The sequence below is a fragment of the Nannospalax galili genome, unplaced genomic scaffold (genome assembly GCF_000622305.1).
Source record: "Nannospalax galili isolate Female #2095 unplaced genomic scaffold, S.galili_v1.0 scaffold666, whole genome shotgun sequence".
Taxonomy (NCBI): domain Eukaryota; kingdom Metazoa; phylum Chordata; class Mammalia; order Rodentia; family Spalacidae; genus Nannospalax; species Nannospalax galili.
Genome location: NW_008356473.1, coordinates 5,171,027 through 5,189,766, shown reverse-complemented (window position 1 = coordinate 5,189,766; position 18,740 = coordinate 5,171,027). Strand labels below are relative to the sequence as shown.

The window sequence follows — 18,740 nt, the reverse complement described above, 5'->3', positions numbered from 1 at the left end:
ATGTAGAGTAAAACTACTAGGAATAGTAAGAGAGTTACCAAAAGAAACAAGATAGAATTTATGCTTAATGAGGGAGTGATTGAATAGGATACACAGAGAACTCCAGGGTAGCTGTAGGATTCAGTGTCTGTGATAGAGGCATGAGTGTAATTCATTATTTTGTGCCTTATGTCTTATGCACTTTCTTATATATATTTAAACTATGGCCTGGGATGGTAGCTTCCATGTGTAATCCTAATACTCAAGAAGCTGAAGCAAGAGGGTTGCAAGTTGGGGAAGAGACTGGACTATGTAACAAGTCTCAGGCCAGCATGGGCTATAATAAATCATAATAATAAAAATAAAACTATGTGGGCTGGAGAGATGGCTCAGTGGTTAAAAGCACACACTGCTCTTCCCAAGAACCTGAATTCAGTTCCCCAGCAACCGTATCAGGCAACTCACAACCACCTGTAACTCCAGCTCCTGGGGAATCTAAAGTATCTGGCGTCCACTGGCACCTGCATTCACATGCACATACCCATACTTAGACATACACATACACACATAATGAAAAATAGAAGTAACTAAAATATTTAAAAATATATATAAACGTATATCCTTAACAATCATAGTAATAAAAATATTTCTTATGAGGAACAATTAAAGGCACTTGTAAAATTTGATTAGCTATAATCTTACTAATAATTTTAGGATGAGAAGAATTATTAAAATTAGACTGTGAATATGAAGTTTCTAACCTAGAGTTTTACTTTTCTTTCTCTCTGGAAGTTATTAATAATGATGTTATAATCTGTTTGAAATACTAGACTGATGTAAAGACAGCAGTGAATGTTTGCCTTATAGTTTATCATTCTTATTAGAATTTTCATGTTGAAAACCTTCTGTGGCAACTTTCAGAGACAATGCTTATTTGATACTTTCAAATTGTAAGAGCATGTTTATTCTTGTCTTTGTATTAGTATTTAAAAGCCACATATTTGAAAAACAGCTAAAAAGGTCTTCAAAACTGGAGAAGTCATTTGTAAAACTAGCCTGATTCTCAAGAATATAATGACAAAAAAAAAATTAGCAGTGGAAACAGTTTGTTGTTAATATGACTTCCTATTATTTTAGTCAAAATCTTAGCCACGACTCACTCTTAAGCATATTTTTCTTGTTTTGTGTTTCAAGTAAGTTTTTTATTGTTGTTGCTACCATTTGTTTTGTTTTAGGGAGTCATTCTTTTAGTTCTTTAAAGTCCTAAGTTTATTCCAAAGTTTGGCTAATAACTCAGTTAAGTTGAAAATTCCCAGCCAACAAATAATTTTAAGTATAATATGTGCTAAAAGATAAAAGCCTTCTCCACATTTTATAATTTTCTAGAGGAATAGAGAATTCTCATAGGGTATTTATAGAAAGTGGGTTCCAGGCATCTTATAGTCAGTGAGGCTGTCAAGCTATTGTACCCAATGTGTTTTAAGTGTTAGAAGCATTTACTTCTCCTAAAGTAAATTGGTAATTGAAAATTTTGTCATTCAACTTTCATTTCTGCAACTGTAAAAATATTTTAGATAAATTAACCCAGCCTAGTGGCACAGGCTTGTAATCCCAGCTCCATGGGAGTCTGAAGCAAGAGGATCTCAAATTCAGGGGCAACTTGGGCAGGGTAAAGAGATCCTGTCTCAAAATAGAAAAAAGTTAAAAGAGAACGAGGGGTGTAGCTCAGTGGTAGCCCAAGTCTCTGGGTTCAATCCCTAGTGTCCCCCTCCACAATTCTTAGATGCATTGGTCAAAATGCTTAAAACTAAAATTCATTGTTGCTTTTTGATGTCAGATTTTTCATAATAAAGTTGCTGATTGATATCTGAAGTATTTGAAGAAAATATACTCTTTTGCTAATTTAAAGGTATTGCTATTTTAAAAGGCTGCTGGTATTCTGCATTAAATCTTTATAGTAAATCTTAGTTTTTGTTTTCAGGCCAGAGTTACAGCAAGTTACTATTGATGGACTTGATATTCTTATTCCAAAAGATCCAGAGCACTTTCTAGAAGAAATACCACACTCTAGATTTATTGAGTGTAGGTATAAAGAAGCTCGAGCATTCCTTCAGGTCAGACAACCAAATAATATACTTTTTAAGTCAAAGAGATTTTTAGGCTCTTTGGGGGGAGAGAGACTTATGCAAAATACGTGAAACATCTCGTTCAGTTAATCTGTTTTCATTCCACTTATTTTCTTTTGATTTTTTTTACTGAACATTTTTCCCCCCGAGAGCTAGAGATACAGATTAGTTGGTGGAGTGCTTATCTAGCATGCACAGAGCCCTCAGTTTGATCTCCAGCACAACATAAACTGGGCGTGGTGGCACATACCTGTAATCCCAGCACTTCGGAGGTGGAGGCAAGGAGATCAGGATTCAAGGTGATCCTCAACTATTTAATGAGTTTGAGGGCAACCTGGGCTACACAAGACCTTGTCTCTAAAAGGAAAAAAAAAAAATCTCTTGGGAACTATCTGTAATCACAACACTCAGGAGGCATACACACAGTGAAGACAGACTCCACAATAAATATATAATAAACAAAAACCCTTCAATTTCTTCCCTAAATGGGAAATGGATATGTATTTATATTTGAATAGACCCTGATAGGGTCAGCACCTGCCTCTGCCTGTAGTTATGATATCTCATAAAATGTAGTAAAGATGGTGAAGTCTCTTTTTGAAGCAGTCCAAGTAGAATAAAGCTGTTGAAGATGGACCGCGAATTTAGAAAAGACTTCATGAAAAGCAGGAGTTTTTGTTTGTTTGTTTGTTCAGAGGTTTGGCATTGAATATGAATTTGTGTTTGGCAAAGTGTTTTCAACAAATGCTGTACAACAATCCAAGTAAGTTTTCAACTTGTTATTCTGCTGCTCCAGCTTTTCATTCAGTGAGCCTGTACTGAAAACTTGTTTCCTAGGCTTCTGACAGTAAGGATATAAAAATGATTTTGGAGGGCATGGAGGTTCAGCTGTAACACACTATATGAAGCCAGAGAGTCAATGAAAATGGGCAAATGGCAGTAGGGTTTTAGTACTCTGATTCCTTCATTTCCCCTTTATTTCTCAGGCTCTTAATTGGAAAAACTACATTAAAAAAATAAATAAAAAGAATGGGGAAACCAAGTATCAGTTTTATCATTGCTACCCAGTATCCAGGACTCACAAACACAAGGTTTCTCTGATACAGTTTGCTAACACCTCAAGATCTAGGGCTGACAGCCCAAGTGGTCCTTCCTCACGCTCCTTGTTCCTTTGAAGTTATTTTTGTGGGGCTGGCAATTTAACTGAGCTAAATAAATGGATGAGATGCTAGAAAACATCATGTGTGGATAGGCTCATGCTGTAGCAGTTTCTGCCCCCACCACTTAGTAATGCAAAGTAGAAGGGATGGAGCTTGGTGCTTAAGCAATCACACTCTTCCTGCCTGCCAGGAGTTTTCTCTGGTTTCCACTTCTGCCATAGAAATTGACACAGTGAATTGTGACTGTCTCTTATCATCCTAAATTTTGTGAATTTCTTGATAACAGACATCTTAACTGTATTCAAAGCTATAGCCCCAATATCTCTCATGGTACCTGGCACAAAAAGATCCTGTAAATATGGGAAAATGCGTAAAGAATAGGGTGCACATTAAAATCAAATGATTGCTTAAGAGCACTTTCTTGAACTCTCACCTAGCAGAAGTAGGAGCTACCTAGAGAAGCATTTACTCAGGCTCATTTGCCGTTGCTTTTGAGAAAGCAGTATAGATGGAATTTTCATGTCTCAAAATGCTGAGAAATCATGTGGATAATGTGGTGCTTACTAATTCCATATTTAAAAAAATATTTTATTATTTTTATTTTACGTGTATGAGTGTTATGCCTGCATATAGGTAAGTGCACCAGTGTCGTGTGATGCCCGTGGAGGACAGAAGAGGCTGTCAGATCCCCTGGAACTGGAGTTATGGACAGTTGTTAGCTGCCATGTGGGTGCTGGGATTTGAACCCGGGTCTTCTGCAAGAACAGTCAATGTTCTTAACTGCTGAGCCATCTCTCCAGCCCTAATTCCGTATTTTTTACTCTTGGTTTTAAAATGTAAAGGGCAAACAATCAGAATTTGAGTAAAGAATATGAACAAAACAGTGCTAATAAGCTTATAGCCTCATAGTTTTGGTTTGAAAGTATGAAGAAATAGCAAGACTGTGGTGCTCTCTGGAGGCTGATATTCATGACATGATTAGGTGGAACTTTGTAGTCATTTATCATGCTTTTCTGTGACCTTCACTTGCAGCAAGGCCAGTTTGTGGTTCCTAATTTGTTTTCTCTCCTGCTAGTGTATTGGTGTTACTGATCTACAGTGACTAATGGGATTAATAATGTTTTTTATCTTTATCTCCTTAACTGCTTGATTCTTCTTTGTTATGTTAGAGCCATGATTTAAAATACCAGGAGGATCCACTTTTAAATTAAAGTTAACTTACACCTATCTGAACACTTGATGGCGCCAGTCTTTAAAAAAAATACCATTTGAATCTAGCAAGGAACTAATATAATAAACTTTATAAAGCAGTCTCCTAGCCTTCTTGTTTAATAATCATTTCTTAAAAAACAACTTTAGACTTATATAAAAGTTGCACATGCAATACAAATAACACTTTTTTTCTGGCCCATTTGGGGGTAAACTATAAGATAGATGCCTCACAGCCTCAAATAACTTGGTATTTTCTAAAAACCAGAATATTCTTTGTGTTGTAATATAAGATTAAGAAATTAACACATACAATACTGTTTAATCTCCACCAGAACCATGTGTGGTGGCACATGCCTATAATCTCCGTACTTGGGAGGCTAAGGCAGGAAGACTGCACAAGTTCAAGGCCAGCAGTGCTATGTAGCAAGACCCTCTTTCTTTTTGTTTTTTTTAAAAAATAATTTGTTGAGAATTTCATACATACATATAAGGTGTTTTGATCAAATCCATGCCCACTCCGTCCCCTCCAACTCCTCCCCATCACTTTTTTCTGATAACTTCATGTACTCATTCTTCTTTTATTTATTTTTTAATGGAGCTTTTGACTACTCTAACATTACCCCCTCTGAAGAGGTAACCCTAAAATCTTTTAAGGATTAGATAAAAGCTCCCAAATACTTTTGGCACTTTTGACCTTTGGAATGGAGTACATTGCTAAGAGGCCCAAGGAGATTGTGACTTTTAGCCAAAAAACTGGCTACTTTTCTTTGGAGTCTTTTTATCCTAACTGCCTAGCCAATTCCTGCGTCCTATTCTTATCACACCATCCTCTGAAAAGGTTACCCTGCTTGCGGATAGGCAATCGAGACGCAGAGTGCTCTGGCTTCCTCCGTGCTGAACTGGGATGCAAGGTGAGGCAATTGAGGTACCCCTTCAGTGGGTCTATCTAAAAAACTCCCAAATTGCATAACTCTTATTTGTAGGGGGAAAAGAAAGTCTTTGACTGGTGAATAGGAGATGTGAAGGAGAAGTAAAGGCAAGAGTAATTAGCATTACAAGTTCTAGACAGGGAACTAGAAAAAAGTCAGAACAGGGCAATTTTCAAATGTTCATATGAGAGTCTACTGGAATTTCTTGACAAGGGCTTCAAAAGCATCCCTTTATTGGGTTCTTCCTCATTTTTCCTTGAATTTGTTTTTTTGTGTGCTCTGCGTCTGTAAAATGAAACCTCTAATTCTGATGGCAGTCGGGCATACAGAAGCCTTTTGCCACTCACCCCCTCCCCACCCATTTCTGAAGCAGCTCACACTCATTTTCACACATTAGAGAAAGTGGAGGGCAAGTCTCCTTTGATGTGTTCAATTTCCATGTATTTTGAATACTGCAGTGGAGGCAGGTTGACAGAGTTTTCTACTTTTCTTGTTGGATCTAGATCACTGTTTGGGTTTAAAGATAGTGGTATTATATTTTAGAATGTAAGAAAAGGTGTTTAAAGCAAGAGTCATTAAAATGAATTGCCAAAGAGTGTTAAAAAAAAAAAAAAGCCACTCTTTATTTCATCTGTAGCTTCTAACTTGCCAGTCCTCTGTGGTTTTGTTATTCTGATCACTTGGAATGCACCCCCAATTTTGAGTCTCCATTTCTCAATATTTCTAATTCCAACAGGAATCCTAACACAGTATCTCAGGAAATGATTTCTGTCTAGTTTCCTCTGTAGTCAGGTCCTATTCAGTGCACTGCTCTACTCCTTGGCCTCCATTGGACTCTAGAGTGATGGATTCGGGCTTTACTTTCAGGTATTTTGACACCTGTTGGAGTGGTTAGAATCAGTGTCAGTTCCCTCTCAAAGGCTTCTAGATAGGGGGCGAAAACAAATTTATCCATCGTTTAAAAACAATAGCCGGTTGTCTCCCTTAGCTACAGGTGGACACTACAGTATTGCAGACCAAGATTTGAAGTCTTACATCTGAGCAGCACTTTCTGGTTAGGAACAAAATCATCAATGAGAAATAATTGTCTAACTTTTTATATGGACTCAAGCCTAATGTCTAGGAAGTGTAATCCCTTGAACTCTTAAAGAAATACACTGATGACTTTTTTCTTTGGTTATTCTTTCCTTTTGGGTGTTTAATACCATACAGTTGGCCCAAATAAATCAATTTATTTTTACACTTAAGGTCATTTGAAGATCTGTTCCTTGGGGGTCACATGGGCTTGGGAGGAGCCCCTGGCTCCTTTTACCAGTTCCATCTATGTGAAGATAAGTCAAAGGTCCTGCTCAACCATGTCTGGCTTTACTTGGAAGCATGGATGAGATGTTTCCTGAGTTGACCCTCCTCTTTGTAGGCTAGACACTGCTTCAAGTCTGTTTCATGGGGTTTCCATGGCCTCGCTGAACAAGAGGACAGGTGACTCACCACAGTTACAGGACATTTTGAGATATGTACCATAGTCCCCTGGAACTTAATCGACCTTGGAGAGCAAGGGGCAAAAACTGTCCTTTAAGTCCCTCTGACCAGATTAGTATAGTCCTCAAAGTATGGCTGTTAAACATCCAATAAAGTTAGTTCCCCCAGTCTGGTATTTTAATTGCCATGTGCTATGTAGATAAAGCTTGGGTAAAAAAACATATATTCTCAGATAAACCTTGACTAGATAAGATTTTGTTCCCTAAAGTAGTTGACTAAACTATGACCTTATAAATTTTTTTTTTTTTGGTCTTTTTGAGACAAGGTCTCTCTGTAGCCACAGCTGTCCTGGAACTCACTGTGTAGACCAGGTTGGCCTTGAACTCACAGAGATCCACCTGCCTCTGCCTCCCAAGTGCTGGGATTAAAGGCGTGAGCTGGTCACGCCTGGCTGACCTTATAAATTTTAAGATTATGTGTATATTACTTTTGTCTCATCCTTTATATATCATAACAAACCTAAACAGATCTTCATCACTTGCTTAGGCTTTCTCATTTTTTCTATTTTGGAAAATATCTCCATTCCTATATCTTTTTAACATCTTTTACAGTCTCATTTTTTTTCTTTCTTTTTTTAATAATTATGAGACATATAGCATTAACAAATAAATTTTACAGCTGTCGTGAGAATTCTTTTCCTGGGGATACTAAGCAATGCTTATTCCCTTCTAAGGTTCTAGTGTCAAGCCAATGTTTGATTAAAGTTATTTTGTCTTTTTTTTTTTTTTCAAAGTTTAACTGGGGATCCAATGAATTTACTGAGCTTACTTACTGAGATAACTGTGGGGTTGCTGAGGTGTATGTATGACCTGATGGTATGCACACTGGAAAGCCTTTACCCAGCATGGGTCGTGCCTTCTCTTCCTAGCCTTCCCCCAGATTGTATGCTTTAGCCTGCCCCAAATCCAGGAGACCATGTGTGATTAGGGCCAAATTACATACAGTTGGCTGGGAAGAATGTCTGGGTACTCCAGTGAAACAACAAACATCTCTGTTCACATTTTCCTGGTTGTCCTTTATATTTAAAGGATTTAATTTAGAATCACGTGTTATACTGATTTTTCTATTGCTTTGGTCTCCTACAGTTTGGAACAATTTCTCTATTTCCTACTTCCATGACTTTGATACCTTTGATGATTACATGCCAGGTATTCTGTAAAACATCCCTCTGATTTTTCCTCATGTTACATTCAGAGTAAACATCCTTAGGGGGAATAACACAGAGGTGACCCTGTGTTCTCATCATATCCCATAAGGCACTCCCTGACTTTCCCATTCCTGTTTGTTACATGACTTTTCCCTACACGTGAATAAACAGACATTTATCTATTCACCCTAGATAGGACACTGACAACAGACCAAAGAAATGGTTCCGCCCAAGACCAAGTTCATGAAGGCATGTGTTTATTAAGGTTACTTACAGGAGCACAGCTCTTGATGTTCACATCATTCAGTTGATTGATGTCTCATCCACTTCTTCACTTTGTGTCTTGCCATTTTTCCCGTTGTAATTAATAAGTATTTGTTGGAAGTTACTTTATAACTATTTAAATATTACTTTCTCATCAAACTTACCATTTAAGAAAGAAACTCATAGTTTCCTATTTTAATGGTTCCTTTCATCATTTATTTTCAGCTTCATGTAGTTTAAATCTGGCCAATGGAAAACTCTTCACAATAGCTTCTGTGTCTTCTGGTTTGTCTCCATAATTTTTTGAACACTTTCTTGGTTTTTAGCACAGTAAGATATCTTGTGGTTTTCCTGTCCCATCCCTGGAATCAGCCATTTTCTTGGGTTCTTTTAGAAGCCAAGATAGACAGTAGGGGTAGCTATGCCCATTGCTGTTTGGGGTTTTTTTTTTTTTTTTTGGTGGGGGGCTGTACATAGGTTCTCTCAGTTGACAGGGATATAATGTGTATGCCTGTGTGTATTTATTTATTTATCAGTTGCAGTCTGTGAAATCACATCATCTCCAGCCCAATTAAGTTAAAATTTCCAATTAAACAATGTAGTGTTTGTTTGCATATTTGTGACTCCCTTCTCAGTGAGAAACCTGACTCTAATTGTCTGTAATATATATACTTGTTTGTTTAAGCTTCTCCTCTCTAGCCCATCTCCCAACATGGGCTTTCTTGCCCCTGTGTATGTTCTTATCGTTGACGTTGCTCTTCCCTGCTGGGCTGCATCCATGTATAGACACCCTTCTTGCCCTCGCAGCCTCTTCCTCCACATCTGGCCATTCTCTAGGAGGCTCCCCTTATCCTGCTTGACTCTGACTCCATACACTGGGCTCCCTCTCGATACCCAGACATGTGTGCACAATATCCTTGCTCTACCCAACCAATGGCTCTTGTACTGAGTAGTTCAGGAAAGGAGAACTTTTCCTGACTATTCAGTTGCTTTCAGTTATCAACCAAGAAACTCAGAATTAGGATGTTACGCTTTTTTTTTTCTGAACTTGATTTTGTTTCAGACAAAATCAACATAATTAGTTCTGCCCATTTCAATGAAAAGCTAGATATGAATATGGAAATATTTGGACATCTGACTGAGGAATACTTAGCTAGCTCTATTCTCCTAGTTTGCTCTATGTCCTTGGGGAAAACTTTTGGTATTACTTTCCCCATCTTAAAAAAGAATGAGCGCCTTTTTAGGAAAAAAGGTGTGTACACTATGATTTCTAAACACCACAATAAATATATAATGTATGTAAGTTTATACCCACATAGTTTAATACATACAAAGATCATTTCTAAAAAACTGAATTCCTGAGTGTGTCATGTTAGTAAAAAGGTATGAGGCAGCTCACAATCATATGTAACTCCAGTTCCTGGGAATCCAACACCCTCTTCTGGCCTCACTCACATACATGTAGGCAAAACACTTATATACATAAAATAATATAAGTAAAATAAATATTTTTTTAAAAAGAACATGTACCTCTCATTCCAATCATTTGTTGTAAAAGTAGTAATGAGTCTAAGGAAAAGAATTTTTCCACAGAGGATCCTGTATAACTTGTTTTATCCATAGGCAGCTTACCTGCAGGAAGTTCAATTCTTTATAGAAACACTTTCTCTTCAAGACCCCTATAGAAATTCTGGTTCTTATAGTTAACATTACATGTATCCATGAACTCTGTTTTCTTATGATGTATTGTAAAAGGAAAAACTACAAGATATTTTAGGATACTGTAAGAATTCGAGATTTCCTCATTTTGCCCCTCATCAGTACTTGTTGCTTACCTGTCACTTACCAGGCAGCATTTAAAGCTATAGATTCAGTGATGGAGAAACACATACCTGCCCATTAAACCATTTTTACACCCTGCTTAGGAAATAGAAGCAAAACCAACAATTAAAACTAAATGTAAGAATTAGAGTAATACAAGTGGTAACTCTTATAAGCCATTGAGGAACTAGTTATTTCACTTCACTTTCTATATTTAGTAATTGTTGAATTAAGACACTGGGAAAATAAACTGTCTGAGAAAATTGGGGTGCTTCTCAGCACCTGGAACTGAAACCTGAAACTTTTCTTAGTTGAAAACATACCGTGAAAAGAAAACAACCACATGTATAAAGTCACAGAAGCTAGAAAGGCTGTGGTCTATGGGCAAGTTACAGTCTAGTGTTTTTAACAGGACAGGTAAGAAGAGTTAGAGCTGAGGCTAGACTGGTAGTTAGCCACCCAAACACACTGTGATGGTCTGCCAAGCAAACCATTTCTAGTTTGTCTACAGATAGTAAAACATCCCTGACTTACACAGTTTTCTTCAGTTACAGAATAAAACTGAAGAAAAGCAAAATGACTAAAAGACGTTTGTAAAAATTCTTGAATTTTACAAGGCTTTTCCCCCTTTAATCTTCATAGAAGTCCTGAAAAGACAAATTACTGAGTTCTAATTGAGGTGCCAGCTGTAATGAAGCTTGTTTCTTCTGCCGTGCTCTTGCTCATCTGTCAAATGCTGAGACGCTGTGAAGGTGCTGTAGATAATGTGATGTACAAAACAAACGCGCTTCCCTCACAGAGCTTGTATTCTTCTGAAAGGATGTGCCCAACTCAAAAGAAACGGACCTAGATTTGAACACAAATAATGTAACTCAAGAGCTCATCTTTCTAAGTTAGTACTCCATCTGTAAAGACCAGTAGGTGAATGTTTGGTGAAAACACCTTTTAGCTTATTTAGCCCTGTAATTAGCATTCTTTTCCTCCAACTGCCCAACCTCCTGAATTCTGATGTGGAGAAGAAGCTAATAACTGTTTGCCTCATCTTTTGGGGAATCCTACTTACTTAGATTCCTTCCTTTTTAACTGTCCTCTAGATCTACTCTGATTATTTTAATGTGTGAAAAGCAACTTAAAATTTATTGTGTGTGTGTGTGTGTGTGTGTGTGTGTGTGTGTGTGTTTTGCTTCCTTTTAGAGAACGTCTCTTATTTACCTGGATGTGTGTGTGTGTGTGTGTGTGTGTGTGTGTGTAGGCCAGAGGTCAGTGTTGAGTGTTTTCCTCTAATGCACTTCACTTTATTACTTTTAGAATATTTTTATTTAGTCTTTGATGACTTCATACATGTATACAGTATATCTTGATCATATATACTCCCAACTCTTTTCACCCCCCCCAGACCCTCCCTAATACATCCCCTTCCACTTTTATGTCCTTGGCTTATTTTTTATAACCTACTGAGCCTAATTAGTGCTGCCTGCATGCACGTGGGTCATCCACCAGGGCAGGAGCAATTTACCAGTAGCCACACTCCTTCATCTTTTGTGAGATAGGGTCTCTCACTAAACCTAGAGTGTGTCAGTTGGCTAGACTGGCTGTTCGTGGCTGGCCAATGAGCTCCAGGGATCCTCCTGCTTCCACCCTCCCAAGCCCTGGGATAATAGACATGCCCCAGCACACCCAGGTTTTATGAGGATACTGGGGATCCAAACTCAGACCCTCATGCTTGTACAGCAAACACTTTACCCATTGAGTCATCCCTACCTTCCTAAACTTTGATGTTTATAATAGAAAAATGATAGTAGTGTTAATTTCCAAGTTTAATTTAGATGTCAAGGAAGTGTTTCTAGTAGTAGTTCAGAGATTGTTATAATAGATGACTGCTGATTAAATTTGCAGCAGTACCTTGATGATAACACTGTGGAAGCGGTGGCCTTTCGGAAGAGTGCAAAGGAGTTACTGCAGCTAGCAGCCAAAACATTGACGAAATTGGGAGTCCCATTCTGGCTGAGCAGTGGAACTTGTCTAGGTAAAATTCTAATTTACATTTGTCTTGTGATTTCATCCTTTTTGGCTTTAGGAGTGAGTGCTTGAGATGAGGAAACACCAGTATTGGAGGTATATTTATAGGCAGAATGAACATCAGTGTGTGAAGCAAGGATCTATGGATGCTTTAAAGAACTTACAGAAATATAAAATGAAATCTTAGGAAGGTCATTGGTGCTTACCAAAAGTTACAAGTAATGTGTATAAATTTATATCAGAACATGTAATCGTGGTTGATTTCCAAGTAATCCTTAAGTCGGAATTTTTGTTATTTCTATCTCAAAGACTGTTATGACTATAAATTAAAAAACAAATGAAAAATATATTCTCTTATATTGTACCAAAAATTTCTAGTGAGAGGAAGACAGAGATAAAGGCATGTTATGAGATCTTCCATGAACCCTTCCAGGTCATTGGCAGGTCACTGGTTACCCATCACTCACTGCTCACCTAAGATGAGGAAAACACTCTCCTGTGGTCTAAGCAAGCAGCTATTAGCATCTGAGAAAGGCTTCTGGCTCTACATCTGCTGTCAGTATATCAGACTGCTTTGGATTTAGAATTATGAAGATCTTTACGTTTTTTTCTTATTTGTTCCTTCTCAATTATTACTATAGTTGATTACAACTGTATTTGGTTTTTATTCTGACTGTATTTGTAAAAAAGTTAAAAAGGGTAACCATATAATTTATCATTTAGTTCAAGACACTTTGTGATGGAAAGGAAATACTATAAGTAATGGTGGTGCCAGAGGTATAACCTGGGATTCCTAATTATCCTACATACTGGGCTGTGTGAAAGATTACATGGTTAAGCCTGGTGTGGCACCACTAGCACACAGGAGGTAGAAGCAGGAGGATCAAAAGTTCAAGGCCATTTTTGGCCACATAGCAAGTTCAAGGCTAGCTCCGGATACAGGAGATCGTGTCTCAAAAGACAGAAAAGAAAAAGAGTACATGGTAATCTCCTACGTATGTGATTCTTGCTTTAAAGTTTAACTTTTTTTGTGGAATCAAGGTTGTTTTATAGTTTGTTGTCAGGCATGGAGGTGCACACCTTTAATCCCAGCACTTGGGAGGCTTATTTCTATGAAATCGAGGCCAGCCTGGTCTACATAGGGAGTTCCAGGATAGCTGGATAGTTCCAGGAGACTCTGTCTCAAAAAATAAGCACACAAAAAGTTCTTAGTCATTTGTCATGATTGTTTTAAAGTTTTAGCTCCATTGTTTACTTCATTTTAAGGCATTTATAAAATGAAGGGGTTATATTAGATGATACTGTATAAATGATATTTAAGGAGTCCTTCACTTTTAATAGTTTACAGTTGCTTAATAGAATTCCAAATATTATCCAATCACAATGCTTATTGGGCTAACTGTAGAAACAAACTTTAAAAATCATTTGAATGGAACAGTTAGTAGTATACTAGGGAAGAGTCAGGAGTTATTAATAATGTTTGGGTAAAGCTCTTTCAAAACAGTGCTAAAGCACCTAAATGAGATGAAGATGCTCAGTAAACACTGGGAAATGTCTTTCTGGCAGTGTGTTGAAAATCACACTTTAGTCCATCCTTCTTTATGAGACCCATCAGATATGAGCTGTTCAAAGCTGTTAAGTTCTACAAATTACTGACTCAGGAAGGTATATTGAGTAACAGAATTAAATATTTTTAACACATCCTAGAGATAGTCTCAATCACTAAATGTTAATGATTAAACACTGAACAACAAACTTTCAAGTGGATAACCCAATTAACATATTATTAAAGCTACTGATTTATTCAGAAATTGATGTGTCTCATGAAAGCTTTTGAGGAAGCTGAATGGTCAGAACAGGGAAAGAAAGAAGGAGAAAGAGAGATGGACGAGGGGAAAGGAAAAGAAGGTGAAGAAGGGAAGGAGATTGATTCTTCAAGGTAAGTTCTTAGTCAAGTTATTTAGTTTCGGATTTAACTTTTAAGAAATATTGATAAGGCATAATAAATCTAATCCTATGAAATACCCATTATTATAAGGATCATCCATTATATGACTAATTTTTTCCAAATATAAATTTTAAAACATTTTAATCCCCCTCCCCTTTAGGATGGTATCGGCAGTGCGGCATTATTCCTTATAGCAAAGATGTCGACCTAGGAATTTTTATACAAGATTACAAACCTGATATTATATTGGCATTTCAGGATGCAGGACTTCCACTTAAACACAAGTTTGGGAAGGTCAGTAACATCAGCTTACTTTTTTTCTAATTTTTTACTTTATTTTATGTGTATGTGTGTATTGCCTGCATGTAGGTAAGTGCACCCATGTCGTGCAATGCCTGCGGAGGTCAGAAGAGGCTGTCGGGACTGGAGTTACGGACAGTTGTTAGCTGCCATGTGAGTGCTGGGATTTGAACCCAGGTCTTCTGCGAGAACAGTGTTCTTAACTGCTGAGTCATCTTTCCAGCCCCCAGCTTACTTTCTTAATTCGCATCTTAGATGTAAAGTTTACATTGCTTGACTCAGACATAGTTAAGAATATGGTGTACATAATTTTATCACTCAATGCTGATCAGGATGGACTCAGCAGAAGCTTGTTACCACTTAAGATTTCTGTACTATTTAAGGAGAAGCTAGAAGATTTGGCTTTTACTGATAATGATGAGAAAGAAGGATCTTGGATTTCTGAAAAATGAACTTACTGCCATTATATTAGGCAATAATGTGATGTAAAATTAACATAAAAAGCAAAGATCCCACCTACTGTATCTTGTTACTTTTACCCCCAACCCCGATGAGTCATTTATTTCTATGTTTACTTAGTAATAGATGTCATAATATTCATCAACACAAATATCTCATTAATTACCAAAGGGTAGAGATGCAGAGCTGTGTTAAATAGTACTTGAATTTCCTGTTTACCTCACATGTGCTAAGGTGCATAGGGCATTGTGGCCTAGGTGAAATCTTGCCCTAGACTAAATGATTCCTGTGCCCATGATCCTTTGTAATAATTCTGTTCTTAATTTGCTTGTTCCCAAGGAGGTATGATCTTGCAAAGCAAGTAGAAATTGTTTAGTCTCTGGAAAATAATTTCTGCCATTAGAAATAATCATTCTAATTTAAATTCAGTGTTTTCCTGAGGTCAACAGGCTTTAGTCATCCAGCAAACATTTCATTGAGTAGTGTCTGGCATGTGCTCAGTATGTGGAACATAAAGATGGACAAATTATAGATATTCCTCTTTAGAATCTCACTAATTGGGCACAAAAACACCCACATGGATTTATTGTATGATTGTTGTTGAACAATTACACCAAGTTCATTGTGTGCATTATTTTCAAGATGTTTTTATAGGGGAAATGTTCTCTATTTTTTTGTACCTTAATTTTTTTTCTATTTTCATATGTGTATCATATAAAGAATTGTGTCGTGTTCTGGCTGGCATAATACCACTTATTTACTGATTATGGTAAAAGACTATTTCCTGATAGTTGGTCTTGGTTATTAAAGGAAGTGATTTTAATATGCGTCCTTTCCTTCTTTAGTCAGAAAGGACTTTAGCATAAGGTGTTTCCATTTTCTCTGCAGAGCGACAGTGTTAACTACTATAAGTCATTTACTCCTTGTGTTGTCATCAGTTTGAGAAACATTTTTTATGCATTTAAGGAAAACTGAGTGATGGTACACTATTGATACAGCTCCCTTTCACAGGTCCTCCAACTGAAAAAGTGTGTATTGAGTATTAAGTAGACTTGATACTCTATATATGTAAAAAATTTTCTTTTTTTATAAGTTTTAAAATATGCATTTCCATTGTTTCAGTGTGTGAAGGCTTTCATCTTCCCTATAGGTGGAAGACAGCTTGGAACTATCCTTCCAGGGAAAAGATGATGTAAAACTTGACATTTTTTTCTTCTATGAAGAGACTGACCATATGTGGAATGGAGGCACTCAGGCCAAAACAGGAAAAAAATTTAAGTATGAATCAGATAAGTGTTTGTTAAATGGGATATCATAGTAATTTCAGACAGTAAGAATAAGGAAAAGGAAGAAGCCCAGCTAGCATTCATTATTAGCTGATACCTTCTCAGCTTATTCAGAGGCCGGTTTCCTGTGAAGTTCTCACCAGAACTGCCTTTGAAGACAGTTTGTGAGGAGGAAGTGTCCCTCAGCTGGTCAACCAAAGGAGTCATGATCAAAGCCCTTTGAGTCATCAGAAGGAAAAAAAATTCAAAGCAAATGACACAAAACTCCAGCCCATAGCCTAAAGCAAAAACCAGTCTCTTGGAACCCTAGGAATTTAATAGTTTTATGGGAGTGGGCAGGAGTTGGAATGTAGAGGGTATCAAGGTGAATGAAGCTTAAGTGAATAAACTGGAATTGAGTGGGACTGAGTCACCAAATACTTGGCAAGCTTCAGAATGTGCCTTTATACAGACTGAGACCTAATTCTTGAGGAATACTCATTGGACTTAGCAGCTACTATATTTAAACCATGTAAAGAATTTTAAGATGCATCATTAGTTTATGTGCTGCAAACAAAAGAAGGAACATACAACTGCAAGGTACATAATTCACAGAAAGAAAAATTAGGAAGTGTCTCAGTTGATGAAATGTAGTATGTTAGATTGGCACATCTAAATTGGATGTGTGTGTGCTTGCGTGTGTGCATGTATGTGTGTCTGCGTACGCACGCTTGTGTGTAAGCTAGAGGACAGTCTCAGGTGCCATGTCTTAGGAGCTGTCTACCTTGTTTTTTGACATGGGGTCTCTCACTGGCCTGAAGATCACTACGTAGGTGGGCTGGCTAGCCCCAGGGATCCACCCATCAGTACCCTCCCTACGTACACATTAATATTACAAGTGGCCTCCACCATGCCCAGCTTTTTATGTGGGTTGTGGGAATCAGACTCAGGTCCTCATGCTTGTGTGGCAAGCACTTTACTGACTGAGCTATTTCCCTAGCCTGTAAACTCTTGGTAATGCTGCCACAGTTAAACTCTTAGAAAGGCAAAGACAGAAATGACAGGGTAACCTGGCTTTCATTTTTGATGCTAATTGACTTATCTTTAGTTCTAAGAGAAAGAATGGGAATGGGAAGGACATGGGCTTTGGAATGGGGCAGACCTGTAAAACATTGTCTCCCCCCAGTGATGTGCGCTCTTCAGCTTTGCTGAATGTTAAGTGCTACATCTTAGTTTTAAATATTTACTGTATCAAGCGCTATTGAGAACATTTTGCATGTGTTAACTCATCTGATTCTCACAATAACTTTGGAGGGTAGATACTTTGTGAAGTGAGAGAACTTAAATGTTGTTTGTTCAAGATCACACAACATACAAGTAACTGTATGATTAGATAGCCTTGTCTATAGTTTGTACCTTTAGCCACTATTCCACACTGCCTCCCTAATTACACTTGACATTATGAAGCTTTTAGCTAGTGCTTAACATAAGTTAACAGCATGTAGAGGGTAGTTACTGATATTATTATCTAATGATATTAATATTACTACTATGATTGCTGTCATTGCTGCCATTGGTAGTCATGTGACCAGTAGCATGAATTTGAGTCATTAAGCATAAAGGAGAATATTCTATATGCATAGACGAGGAATTCCAGACTCATAATGGTTTTTCTTGGGTTCATTCCACCCCACTAGGGTCTGTGAATCTTTATCTGAAGGTAAGGCGTCACCTTGTAAAGTAAATTCGTTTTGGAGATTTGAGAGTAATACAAACCCTTTTCTTAACATCATGAAGTATCCCCAGATTGACACTGATCCTAGAGCATATTCTTTAAAAATTTTTATTATTTATAAAAATTACTTTGCTTTATGACAAATTCTGCTGAGTAATCTTTGATTATAATATATGATATAAGAAATATATAATATAATATATAAAATCTTATAACAAGTTAAGATAGAAATTTTTTTTTAATGGGCCGGTGAGATGACTTAGCAGGTAAGAGTGCTTGCTGACAACCATAATGACCTGACTTTGATCCCTGGGACCTGTATGGTACAAGGAGAGAACTGACTCCTGCAAGTTATCTGACCATCACCCTTTCTCTCTCTCTCTCTCTCTCTCTCTCTCTCTCTCTCTCTCTCTCTCTCTTAAATAAAATGTAATTTGAAAAATTTTAAAGATGCTTAGAAATAAGTAAATTAATGACTATATAATTAGCATTTATTGCAACTAGCTGAATGGGGGATAAGTGTTTTGGACATTTATCAAATGCTTGCTTGTTCAAAATATGATATGCCATTTGTGTATAACAAGAAGGATTTTTTTGAACTATAAAAATAACCTAACATAGAAATTAAGGTCATAGAACCAGCTTTTAAATCCTAGCTCTACATTTGGTGATCAGTGTTACCTTTAGCAAGTAATTTAGCCCCTTTATGTAAAGTTTCTCAACCTCAAAATGGAAATAATAGAAATTACTGTCTTAGTTTGTTCTTCATTGCTGTGACAAAACACTCTGACCAATACCAGCTTGGGGAGGAAAGGGTTTATTCAGCTTACATCTCCC

General features: G+C 37.2%; 1 protein-coding gene across 5 annotated transcripts in view; it reads left to right on the top strand.

Moving 5' to 3' along the window:
• Fktn (fukutin) overlaps window positions 1-18,740 on the top strand; it is a 60,368-nt gene that overhangs the window by 24,149 nt on the left and 17,479 nt on the right. For 3 of the 5 annotated variants that reach the window (XM_008854658.3, XM_029556945.1, XM_029556943.1), the window contains 4 exons: window positions 1,961-2,093; window positions 12,074-12,203; window positions 14,305-14,438; window positions 16,054-16,181. In XM_008854658.3, the coding sequence (XP_008852880.1) occupies window positions 1,961-2,093; window positions 12,074-12,203; window positions 14,305-14,438; window positions 16,054-16,181 (525 nt within the window). The remainder of the gene's footprint in view (window positions 1-1,960; window positions 2,094-12,073; window positions 12,204-14,304; window positions 14,439-16,053; window positions 16,182-18,740) is intronic. The other 2 variants (XM_029556944.1, XM_029556946.1) reach the window with 2 other exon arrangements.